Source organism: Triticum dicoccoides, chromosome 5B (genome assembly GCF_002162155.2).
Source record: "Triticum dicoccoides isolate Atlit2015 ecotype Zavitan chromosome 5B, WEW_v2.0, whole genome shotgun sequence".
Taxonomy (NCBI): Eukaryota; Viridiplantae; Streptophyta; class Magnoliopsida; order Poales; family Poaceae; genus Triticum; species Triticum dicoccoides.
The window spans coordinates 55,358,958-55,369,468 of record NC_041389.1 but is presented as its reverse complement, the minus strand read 5'-3'; the positions used below and the strand labels follow the sequence as shown (position 1 = coordinate 55,369,468).

Below are 10,511 nucleotides of genomic sequence, written 5' to 3'. Positions count from 1 at the left end.
CGGACCAAAGCTTGGGCGCGCACGAAACACAAGCCGGTCTCCGAGTCTAGCCTCCCCGGTGGGTCAATTAATCCAGCCAACGCCATAAGGAGTGTGGGCGAGGCGAGGTGGGGGAGAGACATGGAAGCTAGTCTGGAGAAGAGTGCGTGCGGTGAGGGAGAATGAAGAAGGGGGTTGGACGGCGCTAATCGGCAGCACCGCCGCCGACCGGTTTGATGCGACGAACGGTCGGCACGAATCAGAGTTGGGTGGGTGTGATGCTTCTTTCTCCACTTTCAAAGTGCTAACCAATCGAGTAGGTTTAAATAGTTTAGTCACAATCAAGTAGCTCATGCTTAATATTCATTCTTTCCTTTGCAATGCCGCCGTTAGGATATTCAGGAAAGGGGCCAAAAAATCAAGCTACTACTACATGCTCATATCTTCGTCAACATTATGGATGTTTCTTTTTATAAAAAGTTGTATTTCTGGGTGTTTCGAGTGAACAAAGCAACGTTGGTTTCCTGCGGGTAAAAAAGGTGAATTTTTATATCTGACATTTCTAAATACCATAGAAAAACAAGTTGAGAAAACATTTGCATTGGCAGATTACTCGTTTATGGAGGGTTGCAGTGGCTTCTATGTTTTCATCTACCATTTTAGAAATTTATAATCCTTCTTTTTTACTAGGCGGAATTTAACCAATCAAGTTTTTTTTTGCGAAAAAAACCCCTCAGATCTATTAGCAACACCAACAATACAAACAACCCCAACAAAGTATAAAATTACATGGAGGTCCAAAGGGAGTCAATCGCCTCCATCTTAGCTAGTTAAAACTGACAAGCCATGGTATTTCCATCGAAAAAGGCCTTTCTAGCTTAAACTCTTTGTTCCTAGAAATTATGATAATTTGTGAACACCCTTTAGCAATAGAGGGATATAACTACCGCAGGGAGACAAATGTGACGATAGATGACCACCGAACAATACTAGTGAGGATAGTCAATTGTGATGCCCGTTTGCATCGAAGTACCAAGAATGGAGTGGTGCACCAAGCGTTAGCGCAACGATGATCATATGGACTGACGATGGACAAGGACAGGGGAGAAGGAAAGTTGCAGTGTACCTTCCCTAAGAGCAACTCTAGTTGTGTCCCATATCAGGTCGATCGGTATAATAGCCGCCGATATAGCACTTTTGGCCCAAAAGGACACTCAAGCAAAGTCAGAATCCAACCTTGATCATCATAATTTATAGAGGGTGTTCCAAATCGAGCCCGCGATCCTTCATATTCGGAGGTTGTGGAGCGTTGGATTGGAGGGCACTCTATATGCCAACCACTCGCGCGGGAGGTGGCCCTCCCTCCTCAGCCTCCCGTGTGGTCCATCTTCTCTCCTTGGCAACGGCGGAGACAGCTAGGTGCCCGTGACACCAAGAAGCATGCCAATTAATGGCGTAGCCCACAGCGAATTAATGGCGGGCATTCCTGCCACGTTTCTTGCCACTCGTAGCTATGAAAAGGTCATCACCCACAATCTCGACTTCCCTCATGTCGCCCACAGCCACCACTTCCTTCCATGCGGGCGGATTGGGTGCTGCTCTCGAAGGGCAAGAGACAGTGACCCTCCCCTCATCATCGGGGAACGTCCACCAAAATTTTCACTTGATGGCTTAACGCGTATTGTAATTTCGAGCATTGCCGGAATCAAAATCGAGTCGTCCCTGAAATCATCGTCGTTGGAATCATCCTCGCCAGCGTGCTCGTGGTCATCTTCACCCTCACCGTCGTGCTCGCCCTCGCCACATTTGTGACCGGCGGCATCGAACCCGCCGCCGCCACCGACGTTCTCTGATATATGTGACCTTTGCCCTTTGGTCCACTATTATTGGTTATTTGAGTATGCAATTTTAGTCCAATTGAAGAATAAGTATGTAGTTAATGATATATAGGTCTCGTATGTAAGAAAATTATGAAGGCTCGGATATGGCAACTCTAAATTTGCATGCCTCCAAAAGCAGCAGGACAGGGAAGAAAGATGTCGAAGAGTGAAGACCAATGCTCATCGCGCAGGAAAGTCCATTTCCGAAACCTGCTCTTACATACGTTATGCCATGTATTTTCCATCAAATTTTTTTCTTTCTGTGAACTTGATCATATTTCTTGTAGCAGTTCGCTGCGATAGAACAATAGAGAAAGTCGCAATCTCTTGTACTTCAAACTCGGTTCCTGGTTGATGAACTGTATTGCACTCTTTTTTATAATAAAAAGGGCAGTTTGATGCACGTAGCTCCTGCTTGTGCAAGGTCCAAGGAAGGGACCGACCACTTTGGATATTTTGTACGCGGGTTTTCTTACATTTCTGCAAGAGGTTTTTTCATGAGTCGAACCCGTAACCTCATGACCACAAGGCGACTTGAACCTGTGACCTCATGATCACAAGGCAACAGCTTTAGCACTGACCAAAAAAATATAAGATAGAATATATACAAAAAAATTAGCCATATAAGAGGATAGGCACGAGTAAAACAAACGTTGAAATAGCAAAATCTGGTGGGCAAGCAGAACTTTTGTGATCTGCCAAAATGCCAAACACAACCTCAGTGTTCTCTTGAGAAGAGGTGACCTTGCACTTGCACGGCCAAGAGCCCACGACCGCGCGAGGTGCAAACGAATTTTTTTTTCTCGAGCCACACAGACACAGGACCTTATATCTGCTCTGGCACGCACTGTTTGCCTTTTATATAACAGCAGTTACATACAAGAATGCAAACAAGTCTTAAAATGGCAATACAATTACTTTGTGGCCTGAATTTTACAGGAAAAAGAAAACAGGGGTTCACTGAAGCTTTACATCCTTGCGTTGCATGCTCGGTAACATTTTCCTCCTCAAAATACGTATATTTGGGTTAAAAGGTTAAAAAGGTTAACCATGGGGACGGAAAGAGTACTTCTTAACTGAAATGAAGTCACGACACTTTTTTTTGATCGGAGGGAGCATTATTAATCAGGACTGATCACATAGCAAAACAGACACAAGAAAACTATATTCGGGAGGTCAATTTTAATTTTATTTAGTTGAAATTGCCGACCTGCCGGATTCGAACCGACCAAAGGAGAGCACGGGGGATTTCCCATCCCTGTGCTGCCACCCACGCTCTTCCGACCGAGCTCAAAGCCGGTGACACACAAAACCACTTGTTACACCTACTAGTAGGCTTAACAAAGACAGGACATTAACAAAGGATTATTTAGTTAATATGTTTTTTGTTTATATGACATGAAATGGCTAGTATCACAAAAATATATTTTAAAAAACAACTACTAATAATTGTGATTTTGTATCAGAGAAACCACATGTTAGTACAGGATTTAGCGTACAAACATCTGCTGCTTTTAGACGTGTGTATATATATAGTATACTATATCATCCACAATAAAACCAAAATATAATCCACAGATCTCCTTGGGTTTGGTGTTCACTTTCATTGCTCTCTCTTGTCCAAGCGATTGGGCCCGGATTTCTTTGAGTTTTCCTCGCACAAATAAATCTTTGGTCCATGGAATGGGCCCGGCAAGGCAGATCAGCGTTTCCTAGGCGCCCAAATACAAATCATACGGTTGCAAATGCTTCTAGATGATTGACGTTCGGTGGATGATCCAACATTTATCCACACCTCCAGTGGACATGGTTATATTTACAGTGTACCATTAAAATGTATTTTTTTTCTCCACTTAACATAAATTTTCTCCACGGTTGATTTTGTTCTGGAAGTCTACAGCATGCACGAACAGGTGGGCCAAGGCTAACGGGACAGAGAACCAGAGGCCATATACCAACAGTGTGACGCAAGGGTTTGGTGTGTTCGGTCATGCTACTGACTTTATTTGGGGGCTCACCCTTCCCACGTCATGCAAAAAAAGGAACTTCCTGCGTCGGCTGGTCGTTAAAGCTGCTATGAAAAATATACTGGTTATTTATGTATTTTGACAGTGAAAATACTCCCTCCGTTTTTATTTACTGCGCATATTAGAGTTGACTGAAATCAAACTTTGTAAAGTTTGACCAAATTTATAGAAAAGAATATAAATATTTAGCATAACAAATCTATATGATGTGGAAGTACATTCAACGACAAATCTAATGGTATTGATTTGTTATTGTATATGTTAATATTTTTATCTATGAACTTTGTCAAAGTTTGTAAAGCTTGACTTTGACCAAAACTAATATGCAGAGTAAATAAAAACGGAGGGAGTACTGGTTAGTTTGGTGGAAAATAGGATCAATAAATCTAACATAGCCACAATGATTGCACGCTCACGTCACACCCCAAAATGCCAAGAGGAGCCATGTGGCTTCACTGAGCTTGAGCATCCATGGAAAGATGGTAACAATGGGCGTACGTGTTCTGCCTGTGCCCAAACTAACCATGAATTTTCTCCTGCTGGCTGGGCCTAAAAGTTTGGTACATGCTTGAATCATTGCCAAAGCTTGGTCTTTTTTCGCATGCCATAACTATGTATTGGCTTGGCTATTCATGGGCAAGATTCCTGGCTTAGGATCTCCTTTTTTTTTGGTCGGTCTATCTATGTCTAAGTCGACTAAGATTTTGTGAAGTCGCGGATCAGTTCAGAAGAGTGCATTTTCAATTTAGTGAAATAGCGCGACTTACATTTTATTTTTCACCAAAAGTTGCGCTTCTCTAAGAGAATCTCAGTCGACTTAGAAGTAGCAACACCGGGGTATTTTTTTTTCCTTGGCAAAGCCAGCTGATTTAGCAACACACCAAACTCGAATTACCCATTGTTTTCTTTGGGATATGCCGAGCCTTAGACCTGCGGGCCTCCTCATATTCTTGCTTGCTTTGGATTATTTCCCCGTTCCTGTTCGGTTTTGCAGTGAGATTAGCATGCACACCTGCATCACGGGTTGGGGCTACACAAGCAAACAGGTTAAGAACGCACTTACTTACACTGATGGATTATTATGCATATGTCTCGGCGAGAAATCAAGCAACCTGCGAGAACGCCGTCCTGTGGTTAACACAGAAAGCAGACCAAATATAAGGATTGCAATTAGGGGAAATAATTGGTTGCTAATACAGGCAGGAGATGAGCACATACCACACTGGTTCCGAATAGTTTGTGGATGGAAGCATATACATTCACATTCATACAGGGCGTGTCTACATACAAACCCCACGGATGACAGAGAGATATATGTATGTATGTACCTGCAACAAGACGAGCAGGTCCATGAATGAATAAACAACACGGCTTACCAAAAGACAGGATATAACTGCGCCCAAAAACACAATTTGTAGTGTGATTTATAACATACTCCCTCCGTCCCAAAATAAGTGTCTCAACTTTGTACAAATTTGTACTAAGCTCAAGACACTTATTTTGGGACGGAGGGAGTATTAAACATGTGTGCAATGGCTCTGAGCCGGACTAATTCTCTTGTGATTGGGAGAGAACTTCTTGTCCATCCCAAGAGAATGGGTCGGAATCAAAAAGCTCCAAGCGACAGTGTTTCCCTGCTCAAAGCAACTAAAGCCAAAGCAAAGAAAAGGCCCAAATCTGATTCATGCTGATCCGGGTGCAAAAGCTGGCCATGTTGGTAGGTACATCTTCCGTAGGTAGGGGATACAAGAAGAAGGCATCACACCACAGGCCCATCAAGCAGGAAAGGAGATTCCGTGCCATGCATGTGCAAGCAAGCCACAAGGCTATTTCCTTCCATACTGCCATGCACACTTCATTCAAGTTAATCGTGAAATTCTAGCATTGGGGCAAAAGAGCATAATCCTCACAAGATGAAGGAAACACTTCATTACTGCTTGCCTTTCTGTGTTTCATCTTTTACAGGCTACTAGTTAGATTTACTTCTCATCCAATAACCACAATGTAATCTCTATATCTTTCAATCGGTCAAATGCAATTAATCATAGTGTTGGGCTGTTTGGCAATGTACAAGATTGTGGGTTTTCCAATTCTATCCAGATATGAGCAAGAACATTAGTATTAACCTTGTCAGCAAGTAACCAACCATCCACTAGCTCCGCACACGCTGAACTCCTCTTCACTCTCAACAGACCAGACGGAGAAAGCTCAGTTGCAGTCTTCCTAGCGAGCTGGCAACCAATAGTCGGCGCTTGTGCCTTACTCTGGATAGCCTGAATTAGCTCATCTAGCCTAAAATAGTGTAGTTCGTTCTTCATCACAGGGTAAGAAACTGCAATCTCCCCAAAACAGCATGTTCCACCATCCTGTACTTTAGTGTAAAATCCTGCCCAGGGACAAAAGGAAGACAATAAAAAACTCTAGATCTCCGGCAAGTCGTTTTCAAGTTAAAGATTCAAAAGAAACTCCAAAGTTGCCAGCAATGCAGACATAATCATGTGCCCTATACTTAATCATGTGTCCTCCCTATGTAATGAAATGGAAATAAAAATGATGGCATTAGCCCATAGAGTTGGCTGCTGGTGCTGGATCAAGCCTAAAGGTACATGTAAGTAGGTCAGTACTCAACCATATGAACATATGGAAGGTCATCCATATACAGGTAAAAGTTACATTACACTCCTACAAAGTATATAGGTTGCTGAAGTCTAAAATAACTGATTTTATCAATCGGGATCTTTATGTCAGAAATATTAACAAGAAGGCAGGCAATTGTGCGAGCTTGGACTACAAAGTAACTCGTTGACATTCCGTGTTCCATGCCATCTCTACTATTAAAGGGGGATCTGCCGTTGTCATGATGGTTCCACCTCCTCCTTACCACGTACGATCCCCCAACCCATCATTTTTCCCATCCCAGGGATCTGCCGTTATCATGATGGTTCCACCTCCTTACCACGTGCGATCCCCCTTCCCATTGTTTTTCCCATCCCCACCGATCCCCACCGGTTTTTTCCGGAACAAAAAGGAAACAACCCAACCCACACACACACGTCTCGCCTATGTGATCCCTAACTGCCGTGGGCCGCTTACCTCTACACATGCACGATCTGCTAGGGCGAAGGAAATTGCTACCCTATCGTCGCCTCCGATCGCACTCCCGCGCGCCATCGGCACCTGCCCTATCCACGTGAACTTCCACACTACCTGACCTCGTTCATCGTCATGCTCGCCATCATGCCGGCCGCCTTCCCTCCCTCCCTTCCTCCCTCTCTCTCTCTCTCTCTCTGGACAGGCAGTACTCATGTTCATCTCTCCCCTTCTCTCCCTCATATGCGATGTGCTTCCTCCTGTACACTACTCTCTTTGCCTCTTGTATTTTTACTTTTCAAGCAACCTTTTTGCCTCTTGTATCCTATAGCCCTAAGCACGACTTGTGCAAATCAAGATGAAAAATCTAGGTGGAGAGTTTGACAAAGAACAAAGTAAAAAAAAATTCTGTTCAACAAAAATCAAGTTTGTTCCTACACTTTGATATTATGATTTGTGGTATAGTAAACACAACTGCTGCTTATTCAGTAAATATGAGAATATAAATGGGTAGCATGGTCTAATAAATAGATTATGGTAATTTTCTGCAAGTTATTTTTATGAATGATAAAGATACAAAATTTATCATGTAATATTAAGATCTCACATATATCTCTATACACTTATGGCATCAAAGGTCTTTGTTTCCTAGAGACCAAAAATAGCTACAAGATCAAGTATTTTGTATGTTTTCTTTAAACTGAAAATTCTTATATTTATCTAGCAATCTTTTGCAGGTTGTGAGACTGCTCCATCATTCCATATTGCCGAGCTTCCTAAAAATGGAGAGGGGACTTGTTGCAGACTAATAATCTATGATCTCACGTGTTATGTTTTTGGTATCATTTATTTGTCGAACATTTTGAATAAATGACTCTTAGCACTACTAGATAAGTGGCAGTGTTCAATATGTAGTTCTACATGAGTTTATCATGATGTAAATATGGTTTTGGAATCTTTCACAAGCGCAACAAAACGAACATGATAACCTCTGCTAAGCTTTCATTAATGGTACTTATTGTAGACATGCTAATAAACTACTCCCTCGGTCCCAAAATATAAGAACGTTTTTAACACTACACTAGTGTCAAAAACGTTCTTATATTATGGGACGGAGGGAGTACTAAGCTTTCATATTAGAATATTAACGTTCGCAAGTACTTTCCTTTACTCCCAGATTCGTAGGTATGATGATCAAGGTCCAGATTCACTAATTAACTGACGGATTTTGTGCAAATATTTTGAGGTCAGGCGAAAAGAAAATCAACTTCTTGATTTCACGATTTAGCGAACATGATCAAAGAGTTGTGTAGCCATGAGGAGGCCAGCTTCACACTGGAATACTAACTTAAGCAGTCATGAGGCTGGAATGTAACACTTTACCTTCTACTTATATTTGCTACAGAAACCATCTATCTTGAACACTATGTATCATTGTTGTATTGTGTAAATTGTAGCCAAGCATATGAAATATTTCGTATATGATTCTATTGGTCAGAAGCCCTGATTTATGATTCAAGGAGTTGCCATACACCTGTAAGTATTAAAGCTAGGAAGGCATGAAGCAGACTTTTGATTTATGTACTCCATTCTTCCCAACATGTAAAGCACTTATTTGGAGGACACGACTTTGACCTGTTGTACATGCCAAAGTACGTGGATTGAACATGTTTAAAAGGTATGGTAGTATTTCTCTTGAAAAATAATTTTATTTCATGTGTGTATACTAATTTTATAGCCATACACTAAGTGAAAATAATAGTCAAAGTTGTGTGACGAAGAACATAAAAGGGCAAGCGGGCCCTACATTTTGGGAAGGAGAGAATACTATACATTTTTGGAAGAAGGGGGTATTAGTTTATTGTTATCACTTAATATCTGATTGTTTTGTTTCAAATATAAGTCTCAAATTGAGTGATTAAATTTTCTTTCCCACGTCATGCACGTGCCTCTAATCTTTACTTCTGATGATGTACCTGGACCGTAGAACCTTAATGTTCTACACTCCCAACTACACCATGCGACAGGTTGCTTCAATAAGGCTTTTGTCGGCAACGCCAAGAAAATGTTGCGACTTATACAAGAAAATGAATTCTGAAAATAATGGTCTTGTCACTAAAGTATTAGATGTAATTTAACTTTTTGAAAGTTCTCCAAAAATATATTTTTGAACGCTTCAATCTCGTAGCACTTATATGATACAGTTCAATAAACAATGCATTCGCTATAACTAAATGGATCAAATAACCTTGAACTCCAAAGTAAGCACATCAAACATTGAGTACTTCCATGATTTGATCGATAAATCATCATTATTTTATATCCTCCCGTGGCAACGCACGGGCGTTCAACTAGTCTCTGTAATAACATGATATGACAGAATTGCATTTGATTATCTGACTGCACAACACCCCCATACGGCTTCAGTAATGGAGTTAAACTGATCTCAGAAACAGAGATATAAAATGAATGAGGGGACTGAACCATTGCTAAACCAATCGGATTATTTCCCCATTGACCTAGATTTCTCGAACCCACACCGAAATGCATGTAGTTTGTATTAGAAGAGGAACGCTGAGAAGGGGACAACATAGCCCATTCTCCTGGAAATTAAGTTCATTGTAGCAATCAGCTGAGCATTTGCAGTTCCATATAATCAAACTTATATATCCTGTCCAACTCCGGCAAAAATTCTAACCCAACGATAATACTAACACCTAAATTTAGGGCACACAATAACGGAACACAATGATTTGCCACTTCAAAGAATATCTACTGATGATATGGATATGCTACATTTTTTTTCTTGCAATCGAGGAATACCATATCAAATTCTTTGGAGCAGATTATTGTCGGCTTTCAGCTTTTCACCAATAAGAATGATAGCTAAACAGACGACGAAGTATAATGTAAATGCTAACTTCTGAGCCTAACATGGAAATACTTGTAACTGTAGCATTACCTCAGTAATAAGCTTGACTTCTTAGTTCATTGAACCACGGCACCTAAACAGCCAGCACATAGTTAGCAAGTGAAGGAGTAAAAGAGAAATATCCTAAAAAATGGCACAAACAACTATCTCAAAAAAATAAGGATAAGATTAAAATAAAACAAGTTCAATGGTAGCATAAATATTGTATCAGATGAATAAACACACAATTATTCTACGCGCACTCCCAAGCTCCAAAAAAATTGAGTTTGAGTACTGGCTATTTTGGGCTCAGGTCCACATGATGGTGGGACGGTCAGTGGCAAGCGTAGAATTCCAGAATACATCCCAAGCAAATTACAGGAAATAGCACGACAAAGAAAATCAATGAGAAAAAAGACGTCATTCAATTTAGCAACATATGAATTCATATGTATGTAGATCATAGTTTAAAATCTTGTTGGCTAATCAAAGTGGGTAGCAGGAGTATTAGTTCCTGGTGAGAGTGTCATTTCCAGCTGTCAATTGTTTTGTACTTTATTCGCTATTGGGTCATACTGAAACTTACATAATACTGAAAGTTTAAAAGAAGAATGAAGGTTCACA

The 10,511-nt window shown here is 41.0% G+C and overlaps 2 protein-coding genes across 2 annotated transcripts in view; both read right to left on the bottom strand.

Moving 5' to 3' along the window:
• Positions 1–4,605: 4,605 nt before the first annotated feature.
• On the bottom strand, positions 4,606–6,143 carry LOC119307334. The gene is made up of 4 exons (XM_037583415.1): positions 6,013–6,143; positions 5,105–5,214; positions 4,954–5,014; positions 4,606–4,864 (listed from the first exon to the last, which is right to left on the bottom strand). Exons 1-4 carry the CDS (start codon positions 6,033–6,035, stop codon positions 4,756–4,758), a joined length of 303 nt encoding a protein of 100 aa, XP_037439312.1. The 5' UTR covers positions 6,036–6,143; the 3' UTR covers positions 4,606–4,755.
• The window catches only part of LOC119309019, an 18,408-nt gene continuing 13,683 nt past the window's right edge, over positions 5,787–10,511 (bottom strand). The window contains exons 19-20 of the mRNA XM_037585139.1: positions 9,939–9,981; positions 5,787–6,272 (exon numbers count right to left, since the gene is read on the bottom strand). Coding sequence (XP_037441036.1) covers positions 9,960–9,981 — 22 coding nt within the window. The 3' untranslated portion in view covers positions 5,787–6,272; positions 9,939–9,959. The remainder of the gene's footprint in view (positions 6,273–9,938; positions 9,982–10,511) is intronic.

Bases quoted from the DNA above. Each gene is read 5' to 3' on its own strand.
- LOC119307334 (XM_037583415.1), bottom strand. From the start codon at position 6,035: ATGGTTGGTTACTTGCTGACAAG. The intron at 5,015-5,104 runs GTATGTGCTCAT...TGTTAACCACAG, and splicing joins AACTATTCGGAACCAGTGTG to GACGGCGTTCTCGCAGGTTG. The intron at 4,865-4,953 runs GTAAGTAAGTGC...AAAACCGAACAG, and splicing joins ATGCATAATAATCCATCAGT to GAACGGGGAAATAATCCAAA.